This window comes from Oncorhynchus tshawytscha, linkage group LG11 (assembly GCF_018296145.1).
Source record: "Oncorhynchus tshawytscha isolate Ot180627B linkage group LG11, Otsh_v2.0, whole genome shotgun sequence".
Lineage (NCBI taxonomy): Eukaryota > Metazoa > Chordata > Actinopteri > Salmoniformes > Salmonidae > Oncorhynchus > Oncorhynchus tshawytscha.
The window spans coordinates 27,533,793-27,558,261 of record NC_056439.1 but is presented as its reverse complement, the minus strand read 5'-3'; the positions used below and the strand labels follow the sequence as shown (position 1 = coordinate 27,558,261).

Here is a 24,469-nt window from a genome sequence, read left to right as displayed (position 1 = left end):
TGAACAGAGTGCACCATGGTGGCGTGGGGTTATGGTATGGGCAGGCATAAGCTACGGACAACGTACACACTTGCATTTCATTGATTTGCTATTTGAATCCACAGAGATACCATGACGAGATCCTGAGGCCCATTGCCCTGCCATTCCTTCACTCCATCATGTTTCAGCATGGGATGTTAAACGGTTGACCTGATGATCTCATGGTACTTATTGTAAGAGTAGGGGTTTTAACCCCCATGTCCTGGCTCAATTCCCAATCTGGCTTCATACCATCATGGCCACCTAATCATCCCATTGGCTCATTCATCCCCACACCTCTCCCCTATAACTAATCTCCAGGTCATTGCTGTAAATGAGAATGTGTTCTGTCAACTTACCTGGTAATACAGTGGTTAAATCAAAAATGATAATGCACGGCCCCATGTCGCAAGGATCTGTACACAATTCCTGGAAGCTGAAAATGTCCAAGTTCTTCCATGTCCTGCATACTCACCAGACATGTCACCCATTGAGCACATTTGGGATGTTCTGGGTCGACGTTTTCCAGTTTCGGCCAATATCCAGAAACTCTGCACAGCCATTGAAGAGGAGTGGGACAACATTCCACAAGCCACAATGAACAGCCTGATCAACTCTATGCTGGTCAACTCTATCACGATGCATGAGGCAAATGGAGCTCACACCAGATACTGATCTTCTGTGGCCAACAGATGCACATCTATTTATGTTGTGTGAAATGCATAGATTAGGGCATAATGAATGTATTTCAATTGACTGATGCATGTTGCATGTTGCGTTTATATTTTTGTTCAGTGTGTGTGTGTGTGTATATATTCCTTTACAAACGTGTTCAATATTTATAGACCCCTGTTTATGAGTCTGTCATTGAGTGATCCCAGACCCCCTCTTTCATGACGACAAATAAACTATAAAGCTATCGTAACAAAATGGATTACACTTTGGTAGCATTGTTTGATTGGTTTGTATCATCACTTCGCTTACATAATTTAATGTATTAACTAGTAATGATTTTGTATAAGCTCTCCTTGTGAACACTGATCTGAACTGTGAAACGGGCTTTGATTCTGATAGATGGATTTCATGCAGGATATCCTCTGAAATGACTGCCCATTGGGTTCTAATTATAGTCCACTTTCTCCCTGGTGTAGGAGAACCATCTGAGATATCGTTTTTAAAAGTGCTTGTTTAACAACTCCTAGATTCCATCTGTCCTTTCTAAAGATGGATTCCACACAATGCCACCGACCGACCCCGGTACCTTTCTGATTGACTAGATGTGAGGAGGGGAGATGCATTGCTGCTATTTAACAGAGAGACCATCCATCATTTACTCTGTAGGAAGGAGGAGAATGGTCAAAGGTGGACGAGTTTAAGATGCTATGCACCTGAAATGTGATGAATTCTTCATGGACTAAAGTTGACGTTAGTTTACAAACATGCGAGTCAACCTGACTTGAATGAGTGATTTGTTGTGTGATGCAAGATACGGTGATGCATGAATGATTGAGTGATTGGTACCTAAATGTTTAAGTTGAAAATCTCAACACATAAGGCTCTGTTTACTATACCTGTTAGATGTGGAGTATTGGAGGAGTAAGTTGAGATCCAACCTTATCAAGTTACCTAACCATGCACTCAATTCCCCATGGAGTTGTTTTTCTGTTGTCTCTGTTGTATTATCCTCACCTGAAATGTCTACCTTCTTCCTTGAAATCCTGAAGGTATTTCAGATTGGGCTCTTATCCTGTCTGGACATGGAAAACAATGCCTTAGCATGAGGGAGGATTACACTTGTCATGCCCCGCATTCTCAAAAGTAGATGTGACGATAACAGAAAACAAACATTATCCTCCAAGACAAAAGTCAAGTTATCCTCGTCCCCATCATAGAGAAAACAACAATGACACGATTGCTGATGACAAAGTACTCATTTTATATTTTAGGGAAAATGGAAATAATGTCTCCAGACTCGGCAAGAGTGGAATGGGGTCCCTGACAGAATACTAATGGCACAGGGTGATCACAGACATGTTTTCATACTGAGATGCCTTCTTCAGAACTTCGCCAAATATTGAATTGGTGAGATTTCTGACTTCTTAGAGGCAGGCAGTATCTGAGTTTAACTGGCTATAGTAGGCAGGTTTCCATTGACCCAGTATTATTTGACAAAGCAATGCAGAAAGAAAACAATACAATATGTGTAATGGAAGTGGCAGCTTTTGGAGAAATGTTCTGAAGATAAAATGTTAATCTTGTGGAACTTTATTGCAACCAAATTATGGAAAATGTGTTTTTCAAATAAATGTTAATTGCAGAATACATTTGAAGGTACTGTATACGGCATGTGATGTCATCACGTAACCATAAAGCTCGACTCCACATTTAATTCTAAATGCCTACTTCTTGCTAAATCTATTTTTCAGCTAAATAATGTTTTCTTCTTGCTTTTCTGGTTGGCCACCTTGGCTGGAAGCAAGTTTCACCATCCAATTATTTCAGATACAATTACTCTCCATCCAATTACTTTAGAAGACCCTGAAGGCCAAAATGCGGCGTTTCTACGCTTTGCAATAAAGAAGCTTTTTTTGTATTTAATTCCATTTGTCCTTCAAGTGTTGCTGAATCTGTTTCCTCCTCAATTCATGCACCTTGTTTGGAAAGTGAGGTAGCGGTAGTGATCCCTTCCCAGATCTACAGGAGTTACGATTTCACCACAGACTGTGGCCATATGTTGGCACATGAGATTTAATAGAATATGGCAAATATTTGTCAATTCTTACGTTCTATCCATGCTGACTTTTGTGGGCTACCTGAGACAGGAAATGGATAGGTGGGAGGATATAGAGGCTGTTGCCAATTAATTAATGTGCAATTTTCCTAAATGTACACCACCCTTCAAAAGTTTGGGGTCACTTTAGAAATGTCCTTGTAGGGCCTCCCAGGTGGTGCAGTGGTCTAGGGCACTGCATCGCAGTGCTAGCTGTGCCACCAGAGACTCTGGGTTTGCACCCAGGCTCTGTCGCAGCCGGCCGTGACCGGAAGGTCCGTGGGGCGATGCACAATTGGCCTAGCGTCGTCCGGGTTCAGGAGGGTTTGGCCGGTAGGGATATCGTTGTCTCATCGCACACTAGCGACTCCTGTGGCAGGCCGGGTGCAGTGCATGCTAACCAGGCGCGGTGTTTCCTCCGACACATTGCGGCTGGCTTCCGGGTTGGATGCGCGCTGTGTTAAGAAGCAGTGCGGCTTGGTTGTGTTGTGTTTCGGAGGACGCATGGCTTTCGACCCTCGTCTCTTCCGAGCCCGTACGGGAGTTGTAGCGATGAGACAAGATGGTAACTACTAATAATTGGATACCACAAAATTGGGGAGAAAAGCGGGTAAAATTTAAATAAAATACAAAAAAAGGAAATGTCCTTGTTTTTTAAAGAAACACCTTTTTGTGCCATTTAATAAAATAACATTCAATTGTTCAGAAATACAGTGTAGACATTAATGTTGTAAATGACTTGTAGCTGGAAACGGCTGATTTTAAAAATAAATAAATGGAATATCTACATCAGTGTACAGAGGCCCATTGTCAGCAACCATCACTTCTGTGTTCCAATTGCACGAATTTTAAAAAGGCTAATTGATCATTAGAAAAGCCTTCTGCAATTACAGTTGAAGTCAGAACTTTAATCAGTACAAGTTTTCAGCTGTGCTAACATACAGTTGAAGTCAGAAGTTTACATACACTTAGGTTGGAGTCATTAACCTCTAGTGACACCCCATCCCGTGAACGGGACCGTTGTCATCTGACACAAATTAGCATAACGCAACGGACATAAATCTTCCTAGAAAATCTTCCTATTCATGAAAATCACAAGTGAAATATATTGGAACACAGCTTAGCCTTTTGTTAATCACCCTGTCATCTCAATTTCAAAATATACTTTACAGCCAAAGCTAGACATGCATTTGTGTAAGTTTATCGATAGCCTAGCATAGCATTATGCCTTGCTAGCAGCAGGCAACCTTGTCACGAAAATCAGAAAAGCAATCAAATTAAATCGTTTACCTTTGAACTTCGGCTGTTTTCACTCATGAGACTCCCAGGTAGATAGCCAAAGTTTATTATTTTCCCAAAATATTATTTTTGTAGGCGAAATAGCTCCGTTTGTTCTTCACATTTGGCTGAGAAATCAACCGGATATTGCGGTCACGACAACGCCGAAAAATATTCCAAATTAGCTCCATAATATCAACAGAAACATGGCAAATGTTGTTTATAATCAATCCTCAAGGTGTTTTTCAAATATCTATTCGATAATATATCAACAATTGGACAATTGGTTTCTCAGTAGAAGTGATTGGAATAATGGCTACCTCTGTATTTTACGCGAGAATTTCTCTGGGAGCATCAGGTGACCACTTGCACAATGAAGCTGCCTACGGGTATTCTTCAACATAAATGCATACAACTACGTCACAATGCTGTAGACACCTTGGGGAATACGTAGAAAGTGTAATCTGGTTGATAGGGCATTCACTGCTCAATAGGGACGCATCGGAACGCAGGGCTTTCTAAAGATGAGTCACTTCCGGATTGGATTTTTCTCAGGCTTTCGCCTGTAACATCAGTTCTGTTATACTCACAGCCAATATTTTTACAGTTTTGGAAACTTTAGTGTTTTCTATCCTAAGCTGTCAATTATATGCATATTCTAGCATCTTGTCCTGACAAAATATCCTGTTTAATTTGGGAACGTTATTTTTCCAAAAATAAATACTGCCCCCTAGTACCAACAGGTTAACTCGTTTTTCAACCACTCCACAAATTTCTTAATAACAAACTATAGTTTTGGCAAGTCGGTTAGGACATCTACTTTGTGCATGACAAGTCATTTTCCAAGAATTGTTTACAGACAGATTATTTCACTGTATCACAATTCCAGTGGGTCAGACGTTTACATACACTAAGTTGATTGTGCCTTTAAACAGCTTGGAAAATTCCAGAAAATTATGTCATGGCCTTAGAAGCTTCTGATAGGCTAATTGACATCATTTGAGTCAATTGGAGGTGTACCTGTTGATGTATTTCAAGGTCTACCTTCAAAATCAGTGCCTCTTTGCTTGACATCATGGGATAATCAAAAGAAATCAGCCAAGGAAAAAGAATTGTAGACCTCCAAGTCTGGTTCTTCCTTGGGAGCCATTTCCAAATGCCTGAAGGTACCACCACCTGCACAAACAATAGTACGCAAATATAAACACCATGGGACCACGCAGCCGTCATACTGCTCAGGAAGGAGACGTGTTCTGTCTCCTAGAAATGAACGTAGTTTGGTGCGAAAAGTGCAAATCAATCCCAGAACAACAGCAAAGGACCTTGTGAAGATGCTGGAGGAAACAGGTACAGAAGTATCTTTCCACCATAAAATGAGTCCCTATATCGACATAACATGAAAGGCCGCTCAGCAAGGAAGAACCAATATCTCTACCTGTACATGACCATCTGATCATTTATCACTCCAGTGTTAATCTGCAAAATTGTAACTTCATCTACCTCCTCATGCCTTTTGCACACATTGTATATAGACTCCCCCTTTGTTTTCTACTGTGTTATTGACTTGTTAATTGTTTATTCCATGTGTAACTCTGTGTTGTCTGCTCACACTGCTATGCTTTATCTTGGCCAGGTCGCAGTTGTAAATGAGAACTTGTTCTCAACTAGCCTACCTGGTTAAATAAAGGTGAAATAAATAAATAAAATAAAAAAGAAGCCACTGCTTCAAACCAGCTATAAAAAAAGCCTTTGGAGTGGCCATCACACAGCCCTACCCTCAATCCTATAGAAAATTTGTGAGCAGAACTGAAAAAAGCATGTACGAGCAAGGAGGCCTACAAACCTGACTCAGTTACACCAGCTCTGTCAGGAGGAATGGGCCACAATTCACCCAACTTATTGTGGGAAGCTCGTGGAAGGCTATCCAAAACGTTTGACCCAAGTTAAACAATTTAAAGGCAATGCTACCAAATACTAATTGAGTCTATGTAAACTTCTGACCCACTGTGAATGTGATGAAAGAAATCACACTACTTTCTGACATTTCACATTCTTAAATAAAGTGGTGATCCTAAGACAGGGAATTTTTGGAATTGGAATTGGAATTGTGAAAAACTGAGTTCAAATGTACTTGGGTTAAGGTGTATGTAAACTTCCGACTTCAACTGTAGAAAACCCCATTGAGGACATCAGATAGCAGAGCAGACAAGGCCCACTCCACCACATAGTCAATAGGAGAGAAGCCCCTTGGCAGGTACCAGGTCTCTGCCCCTGTGTAATTAAAGACTTATTTTACTCCTCCAGCCCCGGCTCCTGAGGAATTCTTAGTATGTGCACAGCAGGGCCCAGGCTGAATGGGCTGGAGAATGTCCTATGTTATTAACAGAGCTCAGTGTGGTAAACGAGCAGAGGGGCTCGGAGTGTGTAGTCATGGCCTCACAGCACACCCTCTCCATTTCCCCTTGACCGGTAGGAGAAATGAGAAGGGAAGGAATGAGATGCCACTATATGGAGGCTGGAAGTATTTTATTTCCCCTGTATTTGGTGATGAATGTGTTCCTGGTTTCCTCTTCCTAACATCTCCATTATTGCTGTATGTAATTCCTGCCTGTTGACTTGCCACATGTCGGTCATAAATCTGTGTGTGTGTGTATTTGCATCTGAATAATTTTTATGGCTTGTCATTGTTTTGTCTTTATTTTCAGAAACATGACTCGCTCTCTTCCAGAGAGATTGTGACTTCGTCCCACTTCTTCTGAATGTCCCTTTCCTCTCTAACTGGCTACAACTCTGAAACCCTTCTTATACTCTATGCAGTTACACCATTCAGAATAGTGTTCTCAATATCTTTGACCTGATATGTCGGTCATGAGAAAAGATCTCTCTCTTACTCACTCTACTTTCTCTCTCGCTCTCTCACAATAACTTTGCTCTTCCAAACGACCCTCATTATAGCCGTTGTGTCTGTTGTCAAATCTTCTCATCACTCATGTGTCTGTGGGGAACAGCGTACTGACTCCCATCCTCTTCATCTCTCATTTAACCACTAATCAGCAACATCTCCCTGGCACTATTACAAACTGTCAGCAGAATCCAGACAAATTAACTTCCACATCTTTCATTAAATTGCTGTACTCCCAGTAATGCATGTAGGGACCTTCCTGTTTTAATAAGGCATCCTACCGCCCAATTTAGCGGTCTATTGCCGAGTGTTTTAGATGGAATGCATTACAGAAGTGACTGAAGGCAAGAGGAGCTTTATTTTAAATAGCTCATTAGGGTGTAAAACATTCAGCATCACAAGGACATAAGAAGAGAAGAAATTCCCTTCAGAACATGGAAGAGTAATGGGCTGGCTCCCGAGTGACACAGCGGTCTAAGGCACTGCATCTCAGCGCAAGAGGCGTCACTACAGTCCCTGGTTCGAACCCAGGCAGTATCACAATTGGCCCAGCGTCGTCTGGGTTTGACCGGGGTAGGCCGTCATTGTTAATAAGAATTTGTTCTTGGCTGACTAGCCTAGTTACATAAAGGTTGAATAAAAAAATAAATGAACTAAAGGCTAGCTTGAAGCTTGTGGCAATAATTTGGCTAGGAGATAGGCCTAGAACTCCCATTGATAAGGTAGAACTAGGGCTGAGCGATTAGTGCTTTTGAGGTCGCTTCGGCTTGATTATTTAAAAAAAAAAAAAAAAAAATCGGTTTCAATTTTTTTCTTTTTTATTAAATGCATTAGGAAATAACGATATGAAATGATTTTAGAGCTTTTTAATGCAAATTCCAAAGCCAAAAATAGTGAACATTCAACTGCCAATATTCCGTTGTCTGTTAGGTCCACATTGGGTACACATCAATAGAAAATGACTATGACAGAATCAAATATTTCACTTGTGTATTACTACTTTTTTATTTGATGACTTTAGTCATCCTATTTAGCTAGGCTTGTCTGCTTAAGGATGTTGCAGAGCTAAAGAAATGCCTCATTGGGGCTCACAAAAAAAAGGAACTAAAAATAATTGAAGTAATTGAACCAATCTTGGTCAATTAGCTGTTTAATAAACAACCCCCTCCCAGCACTAGGTAGAACATATGTTTTCATTATCCAAAAGCCTCTGACCATTTAATGCTAATAAAAAACTGCAAGTCTCTTGTGTAGTAGTCTTTTAAAATACGTTGAATTACTCCCAATGTTTGGAGGAACATCAGCCTATCTAACTTCTCACACTGTTCTAGTAAACATGCCCTGACAATCCATCCTCATTTTGTGGTGTTGTCATAGTAATGATCATTAGGTTACCCCATGCATATGCTACACACTCAGAGCCATTTGCATCACAGCGGAATTGATGTTGTGCTTGAAGGTAATGAGACGTTAAATTCAAAATATATTCAAACATGGCTAAAAACACCTGGAAAAAGTGACTGGAAAGAAAATAGTATCCCTATTTCTCCATCCAACTGTCAAACTGACATGAATAACTTTTTCTCTCTCCAGTGTCCTGTTTCAAAGGGTTTTGTTTCATCCTTGTCCACCCAGATAGTTGGAGCTGTTCAAATATTGAAGCAGATAATAATTGTATCTCTTTTCAGAATGCACAGATACTGTGTTCTGGGTAGTGATGTGTCCCTGATTTAAATTACAAAGGGAAGTGTTACTGTCGGCAGATGAAAAGGAATTTTGGTCAGCTTCTGTCAGTTAATCTCCATTTTTCATTGATCAGACTGTTCTTTTCCCCTCCACAGCAAAGACCCTTTCATATTATGAAAATACTCTGAATATGGGATTAAAGGGAGATAAAAAATATCTACAATCCATTTAAAAAAAAAACTGCCTGGGATTTGTCCCTGTCATTGAGATATAAAAATGGAAGGGTGTAAACTCTCAAAGAACAGGAGTTTCATGTATTCAATCTCTGTCCATAAATTGTGTGACAGGACAACAACCTCTCCCTCAACATCAGCAAGACAAAGAAGCTGATGGACTACAGGGAACTGAGGGGGCTGTAGTGGAGCGGGTCGTGAACAAGTTCCTCGGTGTCAACATCACTAAGGAATTATGGTCCCCACACACTAACACAGTTGGGGAGAAGGCACAACAACGACTCTTCCCCCTCAGGAGGCTGAAAAGATTTGGCCCTTGGATCCTCAGTTATACAGCTGGACCATTGACCACATCTTGACTGGCTGCATCACCGCGTACTATCCTCTGCAACTGGGCCGAGCTCCCTGCCATCCAGGACCTCTATACCAGGCGGTGTCAGAGGAAGGCCATAAACATTTTTAAAGACTCCAGCCACCCAAGTCATAGGCGGTTCTCTCTGCTACCACACGGCAAGCGGTACCGATGCACCAACTCTGGAACTAACAGGACTTTGAACAGCTTCTATCCCCAAGCCATAAAAGTGCTAAACAGTTAGTACAGGTAGCTATTTGATTTAAAGGTATAATCCACCCCCAGAAATAAAAATCATGATACTCCTGTCAATTTGGTGAAAGCCTATGTTCTACTGGGTAAAATAGTAAATTGTGTAGGAATTGGTATACAATTCTTGTCACTGGAGATTTGTGTATTCCCCTATCACATTTCATAACGCTTTTAAAACAATGACATACACTAGATCGCCAATAGATGGTATGGTCATACTTGTCTATAACACATCCATCTGTTTATATCGTCATGACTAAGTGCAGATTTCGCATAGATGTGCTCAGTCTAAACAGTCTACCAAATTATTAACGACCGTTTCTCCTTCAAGTACCATGTTGTAATGCACCGTGTCTGTAGGAAACGGATATATTACAGAAAGGAGATGGCAATCCCATTGGGCAAATAATGGAAAAATGCCCCACCCAACTGACTGTCGACCAATTGCATTCACGTGTCATACTGCGTCACTCGGTTGCTAAGCTAATCGTCACACAATCCGATTCTAATGACGTTTCCCATCTCAAAATTAGCTCTGTGGGAAAGCAACATAATGCTGCTCTTGCTCTGGGCAGAGACGCCATTTATAGCTCAGTGGCAGAGACAAGCTGCAAGTTGAACTCTGTGAGAGACTCCTAAATTGACAGCGCAGTATGTTTAGGCGATTTTACAGCTAGCTAGCTACTTCACATGTTGATATTGAGTTTGGTGTGATTGTGTGTAGCTATGTTTTGTGGCTAGCTACTTAGCTAACCAGCCACCCCAGGGAAATGGAGAACATTGCATTGTGAGTTTTGTAGTAGACTTGAGATGCAATGGATTTCCTTAAATTATTTTCCCATGTTTATCTTGTTATTACAACAAAATGTTTTCACTTTTAGTGTTATTTAACATGGTTAATAATAGGAATTAGTGGTTTGGGGTGGATTATCCCTTTAACTATCTGCATTGACTGTTTTTGCACTAATTCTTTTGAGTCATCACATATGCTGCTGCTACTGTATATTATCTATTCTGTTGCTTAGTTACTTTTATCCCTACCTATATGTACATATCTACCTCAATTACCTCATACCCATGCACATCGACTCGGTACTGGTACCCTGTGTATATAGCCAAGTTATCATTAGTCAATGTGTATTTGTTACTTGTTAATATTTTTCTATTACTTCAAATTGTTTCTCTTCATTGTTGGGAAGGGCCTTTAAGTAAGCATTTCACTGTTAGTCTACACCTGTTTACAAAGCATGTGACACATCAAACTTTATTCGATTTGAGCCGACAGAGCTTTCACAATAACCACTTCAACATTGTCTTTGGTATGATAAAGATTTCACTGTTTAAGAGAATGCACATGACAACACAGACAATCACTTCTCTACTGTTTCTCCCACGTGTAAATAAATGATGTCTTCTGCATCTGCTGGGTGATTGATTAAGGGTCTCACATAGCATTGAACCAAGCAGCGCTCCATTGCTCAGTTGTTAGGTACCATGGTGTGTCCTCTCCACACTACCACAGTGTCTGGCCATGGCATGGCCTCCACTCTGCACTAACATGGGCCACACAGCAGGTCCTTGTCCCTGAGCCCATGAATTGACTGTGGACGGGATTGTTGTGGGCTGCTGTGGTCTGTCTAGCCAGTATTAGCCTAGCGCATGTCACAGTGACAGGCTCTGTTGGAGTGTAACAATGTGTTCCAGTTCAGCCTGAGCGGGGCAGGTTTAAATAGACCAGTAATGATGTAGTAGGCCCAGACAGAGAGCAGCGTTAGATGGGTCGTTCCAGCACTATAATAACAAGTTAGAGCATGGTGAAGGCATCTCCTCTTCACTGACTCAGAAACCAGTCAGCTCGCTTGTTTGTTTATCCCTCTGTATACATGGTTTCCAGTGAATCAAAAGAGCTGTTTGAGTCTTGAAACATTAGCCTACTTTTAAAGCTGTGATTGGCCATAGAGCTTTTGGAAAATAATTTGACCACACTCACCACACTGTTTCTGAACTTTCACTTTTTCATTCTGTTTAAACATCACAGCGGACCATGTTAACTAGCATACAAGAACGTGGGTCCGTGCCAAGTGAATGAGTCCAAACTCTCTGCAGAATTTACCTTAACATGCAATCTCTACAGGGATGGCCTTGATATCAGTGTCTATTGTCGGATGACCTTGGCTCACTCTGTAGTGACACCTTTAGCACTGTGATGCAGTGCCTTAGAACGCTGCGCCACTCAGGAGGCAATATAACACATTTTAAGGGCGACCCTCCGGACCCAATGCGGCCCCCAGGGCCTAATGAGTGACACCGCTGCCCTAAATTAACCGGCTACAGATGGCATCCCTCCTGTGAAATCAGTTGTTGTTTTTGTACCATGCAGATTAGATTGCCATGGTAACCCTCCCTCTCTCCACGGTGCCACTCTGGCCGAACAGATCTGACTGAAGGATTTTAATTCTTAACAGGGTTTCACCCACCTGGTCTGGAGAAAGCTTTGAAATTGATCATATAGAGGAAGAGTGAGTCAAACGGTGCACGTCAAAAAGCTCTTACATCTTCCAAGCTTGATGAGTGCTTTATTTTCCCATCCACCTTAGTGCTTTATGGAAAGGGGGTGGACAAATGCGGAGCTACAGAAGTGTCCACACCTATAATGTGAAGTGATATTAAGTTCTGAAGGGGTCTCTGGCCCAGGCATGAGGGGTAATCATGTTTCAGAACCTCCTGGCGTGGCTGTGTGCATGCATGCGTGTGTACGTATGCTCATTCCTTCATGGTACAGATAGGTCTTTGAGAGTCTGCCATTGACTTCAAGTAATGATTTACACGAATGTCTGAGTTGCTTCTTCTTAATTCTAATTTGAAACGGGCATTTACTGCATATGATGTTAACCATTATCTCAAATGTTCATTATCTACTGGAATACCCTAGAGTCTCGAGTGAGTGAAAACAGAATCATGATTACAGTGTGAACTTCCTTTGAGAGACCTTTGTTTTCTCACAATCCTTTCTCTGACATTGGAGCCAAGGTCTCTGATGGAATGTAGTAATTGTCTGATAACATGGAGACAAACTCAGACAAGGTAGGAGTCAACAGCAGCATAAGAAACTGATTGGATCGGCTCAGATGTCTGCTTGTTTAATTCAGAGTGTTGAGAGTACAGCCGAGTGGCCCTGAGATTTCAGCACTCATTAACTGATGAGCCTTGTCCTCTAACAGAGAAACCCATCCTATTTCTTGAGACAATGCCAATCATATTTCTCCAATGAAAGAGCAAAACAAACATGTCTTCCCCAAACAGTTCTAGGTGTATTTTTACTTCACTTCTGTAACGGATCATTTCAGATGCATTTCTCCCGTTGTTTCCCCAAGCTTTACATAACCGTTATTCACCATCCTGGCATCAAGCAGATTGTTTTGAAAGCGAGCTCGCCACGAAGCCTGTAATTTGCTGCCTTCCCATTGAGCAGAGGAATATGCTAATGATGGATCTGTTAGTCAAGGCTGTTCGGTCCCAAAGGGGAAGAATCATAACACTTCTTGTCAATCTCCATGACTTTATTGATTTGCACGCACCGTTATTTTGAGCGATGACATGTTTGACATTTTATCTTACCGCAGCCTCTCTTCCTAAGTGATTCTTTAAAACCAGGCCTACAGTACTTCATTTTATAGAGCTCTTACTTTACTTTCAGGTCCATTTATTTCTGCCTCTTAATTTCTGTATACAGTTTGGTATTGTCTTATGATCAGCAGGCAGCTCACACTTTTCATTTGGCATCGGTGCCAAAGGGGTTGGGATGATGGCAATTCAATATTATGGTCTCAGCAGAGTAGTCTACTCTCTCACTCTCGGATATTTTGTAGACGACACTCCTTCTCCACCGCCTCTCCCAACTTGCAGTAGAACCACTGTACAGTAGAACCATTTGGCTGTTTAATCCATTTTGGGAGAATTGCTTTGCGGTCGGCACTGTATGTTACAGACATCTATTCTGCCCTGCCTTTCCAATTTCTTCGAAAGCCAAATTAACAAACAGATCACCTACCATTTTTAGAATCCCACCGTACCTTCTCCGCAATCAGGTTTCCGAGCTGGTCATGGGTGCACCTCAGCCACACTCAAGGTCCTAAACGATATCATGACCGCCGTTGATAAAAGACAATACTGTGCAGCCGTATTCATCGACCTGGCCAAGGCTTTCGACTCTGTCAATCACTGCATTGTTATCAGCAGACTAAACAGCCTCGGTTTCTCAAACGACTGCCTCGCCAGGTTCACCAACTACTTCTCAGAGTTCAGTGTGTCAAATCGGAGGGCCTGTTGTCCGGACCTCTGGCAGTCTCTATGGGGGTGCCACGGGGCTCAATTCTCGGACCAACTATTTTCTCTGTAAACATCAATGATGTCGCTCTTGCTGCTGGTTATTCTCTCATTCACCTCTACTCAGACGACACCATTCTGTATACTTCTGGTCCATCTTTGGACACTGTGTTAACAAACCTCCAGACGAGCTTCAATGCCATACAACACTCCTTCCGTGGCCTCCAACTGCTCTTAAATGCAAGCAAAGCTAAATGCATGCTCTTCAACCGATCTCTACCCGCCCGCCCGTCTAGCATCACTACTCTGGACGGTTATGACTTAGAATATGTGGACAACTTCAAATACCTAAACTCAGAAGGAAAAAAACAAACGGCCCTTTTTCAGGACCCTGTCTTTCCCTGTCTTTCAGATCATTTGTAAAAATCCAAATATTTTCACAGATCTTCTTTGCAAAGGGTTTTAACATGCATCTGTGGAACAGTCATAAAGACATTAACACCTTACAGATTGTAGGCAATTAAGGTCACAGTTTTGAAAACTTACGACACTAAAGAGGCCTTTCTACTGACTCTGAAAAAATCCAGCAGAAAGATGCAAGGAGGCATGAGGACTGCAGATGTGTCCAGGGCAATAAATTGCAATCTCCATACTGTGAGACGCCTAAGACAGTGCTACGGGGAGACAGGATGGAAAGCTGATCGTCCTCACAGTTGCAGACCACGTGTAACAACACCTGCACAGGATCGGTACATCCGAACATCGCACCTGCGGGACGGGTACAGGATGGCAACAACTGCCCGAGTTACACCAGCAACGCACAATCCCTCCATCAGTGCTCAGACTGTCTGCAATAGGCTGAGAGGGGCTGGACTGAGGGCTTGTAGGCCTGTCATAAGGCAGGTCCTCACCAGACATCACTGGCAACAATGTCGCCTATGGGCACAAACACACTGTCACTGGACCTGACAGGACTGGCAAAAAGTCGCGGTCATCGGATCCCTTCATGCCTCCTGTCATGGCTGACTGACTCGTTCTCGCTGTTCTCTGTAGGTGTGCTAGTCAAGATGAACCATTTAAAGAAACCATTTCCACTTTGTAGATGCGTAATTTTACTGGTTAAACCGAAAGTGCTTCCAGTCCTCACTGGAAGTCTGTAATATCAAAATGAACAGAGTAGATCTTACCAGAAGCACCACGCGGCTCAGGTAGAAAACGGGACTCTTCACACCATGCCCCTGACTGTCACATCCTGAGATCAAAGTCAACAACTTCCGCTGTTAGATACAGCTGTATAAATGTACAATATATCCAAACATCTCCCCTCGCCAAAGAGATACAATCACAACAAACAGGATGATGCAAAAAACAGACAGGGATCTAGCCCTACCTATGTTATTAAAAGACAATGTGAAAAACAGGAGAAGGGCTTGGTCGGACACTAGGCCTCAAAAACATGTCGGTAACTGATAACAACCTGCCCAGATGGGACTGTGTTTTGGAAACCAAACTCGGAACAGAATACGAGTGACCTACACAAGGCCTATCTGTCTATCCAGAAAGACACAACGGCAGAAACAGTGGCCTGGTATTTGAGCCAGCAGAAACAACACAGGAGCACGTAGGCCCTTCCAAAAGATATTGGTGTGCCTGGATCCAGCTGTGCACGAATGCAGTGGTTCTGACACATGACGGAACACTGAACAGGATGATCTGTAATCACAGCGCTTTGATCCATGGAAAGAGTCTGGGCTACAGGGAGGTGTGGTGATATTCTGGTGATGTCACAGGGCAGGATGTGGATACTAGATACTACAGTAGGCCTCAGGCCATACTTACTAATATGAGTGCTCCTCTTTGGTTCAACCACACGTGTTGATTTATACTTTCCCTCTTCCTCCAGATACTGAGAGTAGATTATCTACCACAAGGCTTTAGCTGTTCTTGATTTAGTCAACAGAGGACTGGATGCAATGCATCATTTTTATCAATACAAACGGGTGCTTTTCTTTTGTGCGAGTTGCATCTGGTGAAGTGTAAAAGGTGCCATAACCGCCGACTCTGACAAGACCAACGAAGTAAACTTTTTATTTTCTTTGTCACACTGCACCTTATCGTACTGTCAGACACTGTGTGGTTGGTTAAAGACGATAGCTCCCATTGGAAGTAAATTAAAGATTAGTAGGCATATTTTGACTGGATAACTATAATGTCTAAGGCCCGGTCACAGGGAGGTCTGGTCAACATTAGGCCAGGCTGTCTCTCAGGGGGAAAAAAAGCTTTTTATTTTCTGTTGCTTTTGCTGATAAGCCTATGTTGTTTTTTGGCACCAATGACTACTGTATTCCTGAACACAGCTGCTATGGAGGAAGCTTGTCACTCTCATTGCTTGTGGTGACCGTAGTGTGTTCTCACATTCACTCTGTTCAAAATGAAGCACCTTCATTATATGAACATTTGGCATCTAACTTTGTTCAATTTAAGTTGAATCCCTTACTATTGTTAACAGATCATTTATTTTATTTTTGAACTAAATGTTACTTCATTTCTTCTCCCCAGTGACTAATAAGAAGCCTTCCCATGTGTCCATCACCAAGGTGAAGCAGTTCCCAGGTTCATCGTCCTTCGCCAAGAGGTCAATGTGGACCATCGACCAGCTGAGACAGGTCAACGGCTGTGACCCCAACAAAGTGAGTTTACAGTTCACTGAACCTACCTGCCGAGGGCTGAGTTTTTCCTGACCTACATGACCTGAGCCATTTCATTTGGGCAAATCCCATATCGACACCTACTGCCTGGGTCATGCTTGTTCTCTATCTCTCTTGCTCTGTTTCTGTATCTCTCTCTATAAGGACTGTCCAGAGTTTGACTTGGCATTTGACAATGCCTTTGACCAGTGGGTGGCTGGCTCGGCCGGCGAAAAGTGCACCTTTATCCAGATCCTCCACCACACCTGCCAGCGCTACAGCTCTCAGAGCAAGCCAGAATTTGTCAACTGTCAGTCTAAACTGCTGGGAGGTAAGAGACACAGTGTCAAGACACACCATCTCTCTCTCTCTTGCTCTCACTAACTGTATGAAAGTCAGGTTTTTTTTCTGCCTTTTCATTTTTTTCATGCCGCCTATGTCCAAACAATAACTTAAACGACTAAAACCAAATATTAAGTATGTAGGAAAGATAATGTGGGGGCCTCCCGAGTGGTGCAGTGGACTGGACCGAGTGGTCCAGGCTCTGTCACAGCCGGCCGCGAGACACATGGGGCAGCGCACAATTGGCCCAGGGTCATCCGGGTTAGGGTAGGGTTTGGCCGGCAGGGATCTTGTCCCATCACGCACTAGTGACTCCTGTGGCGGGCCAGGCACAATGCACGCTGACACGGTTGCCAGGTGTATGGTGTTTCCTCTGGTGCATCTGGGTTAAGCGGGCATTGTGTCAAGAAGCAGTGTGGCTTGGTTGGGTTGTGTTTCGGAGGACGTATGGCTCTCGACCTTCGCCTGTCCCGAGTCCGTACGGGACTTGCAGCGATGAGACAAGACTCTAATTACCAATTGGATACCACGAAAAGGGGGTGAAAATAGGAAAGGTAATGTGTAGAATTTCAGTATATTTGCATTAAAACTGCAAAATTGCATCTCCGCCACATGGCAAAATGAATATAATTGCAGGAAATTAGCCAGTGACGTTTTGTCACTGCGACTGCACCATTGGCCACGCCCAACACCTAAGCCCCATTTTGATCCAGAAAAAGCTCTTAGTCAGATCTAGTGTTCTCACTCCAAGGTCTGTTTTGTCTTTCAACTGAAAAGTCCTTTGTTCTGTATGTCGAGAATGCCACTGACATGTTCAGATCTGATTGGTTGTATAACGAGACCGAGTTATTATTCCCATTTACTTTGAGGACTTTTCATTTTAAGGATTGCCCTCCCTAAAGGCATCTTTAAATCTACCTAATGATATTTAACTGTACTATGATACATTATCATTAAATGTACCTAATGATATTTAACTGTGCTGATACATCATTAAATCTACCTAATGATATTTAACTGTACTATGATACATCATCAAAAATCTACTTAATGATGTTTAACTGTACGATGATACATCATTAAATCTACCTAATGATATTTAACTGTACTGATAAATCATCATTAAATCTACCTAATGATATTTAACTGTACTGTGATACATCATCATCAAATCTACCTAATGATATTTAACTGTACTATGATACATTATCATTAAATCTACCTAATGATATTTAACTGTACTGATACATCATTAAATCTACCTAATGATATTTAACTGTACTGATACAACATCATTAAATCTACCTAATGATGTTTAACTGTACTATGATACATCATTAAATCTACCTAATGATGTTTAACTGTACTATGATACATCATCATTAAATCTACCTAATGATGTTTAACTGTACTATGATACATCATCATTAAATCTACCTAATGATATTTAACTGTACTGATACAACATCATTAAATCTACCTAATGATATTTAACTGTACTGATACAACATCATTAAATCTACCTAATGATATTTAACTGTACTATGATACATCATCATTAAATCTACCTAATGATATTTAACTGTACTGTGATACATCATCAAATCTACCTAATGATGTTTAACTGTACTATGATACATCATTAAATCTACCTAATGATATTTAACTGTACTATGATACATTATCATTAAATCTACCGAATGATGTTTAACTGTACTATGATACATCATCATTAAATCTACCTAATGATATTTAACTGTACTGATACATCATCATTAAATCTACCTAATGATATTTAACTGTACTGATACATCATCATTAAATCTACCTAATGATATTTAACTGTACTGATACATCATCATTAAATCTACCTAATGATATTTAACTGTACTGATACATCATCATTAAATCTACCTAATGATATTTAACTGTACTGATACATCATCATTAAATCTACCTAATCATATTTAACTGTACTGATACATCATCATTAAATCTACCTAATCATATTTAACTGTACAATGATACATCATCATTAAATCTACCTAATGATATTTAACTGTACAATGATACATCATTAAATCTACCTAATGATATTTAACTGTACTATGATACATCATCAAATCTACCTAATGATGTTTAACTGTACTATGATACATCATTAAATCTACCTAATGATATTTAACTGTACTGATACAACATCATTAAATCTACCTAATGATATTTAACTGTACTGATATAACATCATTAAATCTACCTAATGATATTTAACTGTACTATGATACATCATCATTAAATCTACCTAATGATATTTAACTGTGCTGATACAACATCATTAAATCTACCTAATGATATTTAACTGTACAATGATACATCATTAAATCTACCTAATGATGTTTAACTCTACTATGATACATCATCATTAAATCTACCTAATGATGTTTAACTGTACTATGATACATAATTTTATCTACCTAATGATGTTTAACTGTACTATGATACATCATTAAATCTACCTAATGATATGTAACTGTGCTGATACAGCATCATTAAATCTACCTAATGATATTTAACTGTACAATGATACATCATCATTAAATCTACCTAATGATGTTTAACTGTGCTATGATACATCATCATTAAATCTACCTAATGATATTTAACTGTACTGATACATCATTAAATCTACCTAATGATGTTTAACTGTACTGATACATCATTAAATCTACCTAATGATATTTAACTGTACTGATACAACATCATTAAATCTACCTAATGATATTTAACTGTACAATGATACATCATTAAATCTACCTAATGATATTTAACTGTACTATGATACATCATCAAATCTACCTAATGATGTTTAACTGTACTATGATACATCATTAAATCTACCTAATGATATTTAACTGTACTGATATAACATCATTAAATCTACCTAATGATATTTAACTGTACTATGATACATCATCATTAAATCTACCTAATGATATTTAACTGTGCTGATACAACATCATTAAATCTACCTAATGATATTTAACTGTACTGATACATCATCATTAAATCTACCTAATGATATTTAACTGTACAATGATACATCATTAAATCTACCTAATGATGTTTAACTCTACTATGATACATCATCATTAAATCTACCTAATGATGTTTAACTGTACTATGATACATAATTTTATCTACCTAATGATGTTTAACTGTACTATGATACATCATTAAATCTACCTAATGATATGTAACTGTGCTGATACAGCATCATTAAATCTACCTAATGATATTTAACTGTACTATGATACATCATCATTAAATCTACCTAATGATGTTTAACTGTGCTATGATACATCATCATTAAATCTACCTAATGATATTTAACTGTACTGATACATCATTAAATCTACCTAATGATGTTTAACTGTACTGATACATCATTAAATCTACCTAATGATATTTAACTGTACTGATACAACATCATTAAATCTACCTAATGATGTTTAACTGTACGATGATACATCATCATTAAATCTACCTAATGATATTTAACTGTACTGATACATCATTAAATCTACCTAATGATGTTTAACTGTACTGATACATCATTAAATCTACCTAATGATATTTAACTGTAATATGATACATCATTAAATCTACCTAATGATATTTAACTGTACTGATACAACATCATTAAATCTACCTAATGATGTTTAACTGTACTATGATACATCATCATTAAATCTACCTAATGATGTTTAACTGTACTATGATACATCATCATTAAATCTACCTAATGATATTTAACTGTACTGAAACAACATCATTAAGTCTACCTAGTGATGTTTAACTGTACTATGATACATCATCATTAAATCTACCTAATGATGTTTAACTGTGCTATGATACATCATCATTAAATCTACCTAATGATGTTTAACTGTACTGATACATCATTAAATCTACCTAATGATGTTTAACTGTACTGATACAACATCATTAAATCTACCTAATGATGTTTAACTGTACTGATACATCATTAAATCTACCTAATGATGTTTAACTGTACTGATACAACCTCATTAAATCGACCTAATGATGTTTAACTGTACTGATACAACATCATTAAATCTACCTAATGATATTTAACTGTACTGATACAACATCATTAAATCTACCTAATGATATTTAACTGTACTATGATACATCATCATTAAATCTACCTAATGATGTTTAACTGTGCTATGATACATCATCATTAAATCTACCTAATGATATTTAACTGTACTGATACATCATTAAATCTACCTAATGATATTTAACTGTACTATGATACATCATTAAATCTACCTAATGATGTTTAACTGTACTGATACAACATCATTAAATCTACCTAATGATGTTTAACTGTACTGATACAACATCATTAAATCTACCTAATGATATTTAACTGTACTGATACAACATCATTAAATCTACCTAATGATATTTAACTGTACTATGATACATCATTAAATCTACCTAATGATGTTTAACTGTGCTATGATACATCATCATTAAATCTACCTAATGATATTTAACTGTACTGATACATCATTAAATCTACCTAATGATATTTAACTGTACTATGATACATCATTAAATCTACCTAATGATGTTTAACTGTACAATGATACATCATTAAATCTACCTAATGATATTTAACTGTACTGATACAACATCATTAAGTCTACCTAGTGATGTTTAACTGTACTATGATACATCATCATTACATCTACCTAATGATGTTTAACTGTACTGATACAACATCATTAAATCTACCTAAAGATATTTAACTGTACTGATACATCATCATTACATCTACCTAATGATGTTTAACTGTACTGATACATCATCATTAAATCTACCTAATGATATTTAACTGTACTGATACATCATCATTAAATCTACCTAATGATATTTAACTGTACTGATACATCATTAAATCTACCTAATGATATTTAACTGTACTGATACATCATCATTAAATCTACCTAATGATATTTAACTGTACTGATACATCATCATTAAATCTACCTAATGATATTTAACTGTACTGATACATCATCATTACATCTACCTAATGATGTTTAACTGTACTATGATACATCATCATTAAATCCAGTTACTCCTGAGATGTTGGAAGAACCAGTCCACTGAGAACTAATCTTTAGTCACAAGGAATATTAACTCACTCCCACACTCTAACTAAACAATATACACAAGCTTATATTCAAAATAACATACGTTCACAACACAACCAATTCCTATATGAACATGTAAACATATTCTGTAAACATGTTCTAGAGACCTGAGAGGGGAGCTATCGTGGAGAGAGATGTGTTTGATCAAATGTGATTCAAAGGGCGTACTCCAGAAAAGCTTTTTGTATTAACATTCATAAACAGTTACTTTGAGAGGAATATTGCACACTGATCATGTGTTCTTTATAGACGTAGTACTGCTTGATCATTATTGTAACAATGCATTTAAAAAATATATCATTCCCTCTATAGAAAAAGCTGTATTAGCCAATTACTATTGAGTGGAGGACAGTTCCTTTCCTTTCCCAGCTACTCCTGCTGTTAAAGTTCCCTCTCCTCCTCATTGCTATATGCCTCTGCCCTGATCTTCTCCCTCCTACATCATAAACCACAGCTTGTATGTTTTTCTTCCTTATTTAACTTGTTCAGTGTAACCCCTGACAAATACAGTAGTGTATTGCTGGCTGGGCTGTAGTTATAGTGTGGGTAGAGGTTATTGTATTGTCCTCCGGGGGGGCTGAAGAATATGACAAAACCGAGAACATCTGTGACCTAACTCTCATTCACTCTGTCAGACAACTCCAGTTAAATGGTCATCTGCATACTGGGTGTAATGGGATGTTGTGTAGTGTCTCACTTATGCAACAACACACATACATACTTAAACACCAACACAAAGCACGCTTTATTCCAGTATTTTGGCAACGGTTTTTAGTTTATTTATGTAACCACCAGCTCAACCAGTAATTGACTCAAAATATTAGTTTTACTATCAATATCCAATCCCCAAATCTGCTAATGCTTTCAATCTAATAGACTTAGATTATATATAGAGCATAGAAAGACATTGACCTGGCAACGCCATGCCTGTTCAATCACATCAAAGCCAACTCTCAGCTCCCAGGAAGCACAATGAGTAGCGTGACTGCCAACGGCGGTGACCGCACAGCCAGAGACCTAGTGACAGTAGAAAGAAGAGAATGTCAGAGTGCTGCCACCACTGTCCCCTCCAGTTTAAGTCTCACACCAGTGCAAAACAAATATCATGACGCTGCTCCGGTGTGGGACAATACCTGTGTGGGACGCCCCTCTTCTGACTGACCAGCATGGGGAATAGGGATGACGAAGCAACTACCTCTGGAGTATAGGACCCTATTCAAAAGTCACATACACTATTAGATAGTTTGTTATAGATATAGCTTGAAGGTCTTTAGTGTAACCACAATGTACAGTATTGTATTGCTTTACTGGACTCGTTAACTTCCCGGATAAAAATAACATCCTGCTGTCAATGTAACAATGAACATGGTTTGTCCCATTGAACTGTCACCAAGAACACTGAGTCAAAGGGTCCGAAACCGTGTTGTTTACACACTACCTTGTTGGGGTTGACACAATCACTATTATGGTGGTTGTGTTTGTGTGTTGAAGGCTTTAATAGACCAGTTGTCGTAATTGAGGTGCCTTTGATAACATACTTTTTACTACACTGCTAGAACACACAGGGCCTAATGACCCACGAGGATTCTGGGAGGATGACCCACGAGGATTTTGCCCTTTCTTGCTGGTTAGATTTGCCTTTAACACAGAACAGAGGCGCTTACTCTACACTGGGTCACCCTGACAGGCAATTATCTATTCTACACAAGAGCTCGTCTTTGTTAGCTGGGCAAACACAAAGAAATGGCTTGTCACTTTGCCACCGTTTTAGTGAGGCAGAGTTCTATGTGTTAGTGAACATGATATTAATTGGCAGGCCGGACTCCGGGACGGTTGTTCTTATGCGTTGAGAGATTGTAAAGGTTTGACAGGACAAGGTCGTCAGGCTTACTGTGGATTCTGTTAGCTTATGCAAACTTTATTCATCCTTTATTGAAGAGGCCTGCTGGTTCACTCTGGCAGATCTACTTCATCTGAAGAAAGGTCTGGAATTATAATACAGAGGTGGGCTTTAAGGTGAGGGTGAAGGCACTCTCCATTGCTGTACTTCCCCTTGTGGTAACGGTATGAATTCCACATAATGAAGGTTTAGACCGAAATACACATAAATAGGACACCTGGTCCTATCCTTTATTGACTGAAATGTTAAACTACGGAGTGCACCTTTTTTTAATGCATGTGGTTAAATAATGACAAGCATTATTTTCTCATCAAAGACTTCCATCTTGGTCACGTCTTTTGGTTGTCGCCTCATTTGTTATGTGTAGGTGATGCACGAAAAGCCTCCCTCATCCAGAGACTGTAAACTCCCTTTAGAGATCGCTGTGGAGGAGATATGCAGCCAGGAAACCTGTGTAGTGATACCTGATGGGCC

At 39.6% G+C, this 24,469-nt stretch overlaps 1 protein-coding gene across 4 annotated transcripts in view; it reads left to right on the top strand.

Moving 5' to 3' along the window:
- Nucleotides 1-24,469, top strand: part of stxbp6 (syntaxin binding protein 6 (amisyn)) — a 113,030-nt gene that overhangs the window by 78,140 nt on the left and 10,421 nt on the right. For all 4 annotated transcript variants that reach the window (XR_006084553.1, XM_024437100.2, XM_024437099.2 and 1 more), the window contains 2 exons: nt 16,377-16,507; nt 16,670-16,835. Coding sequence is in view for 3 of the 4 variants with exons in the window: in XM_024437100.2 (XP_024292868.1) it covers nt 16,377-16,507; nt 16,670-16,835 (297 nt within the window). In the remaining variant the exon portion in view is untranslated. The remainder of the gene's footprint in view (nt 1-16,376; nt 16,508-16,669; nt 16,836-24,469) is intronic.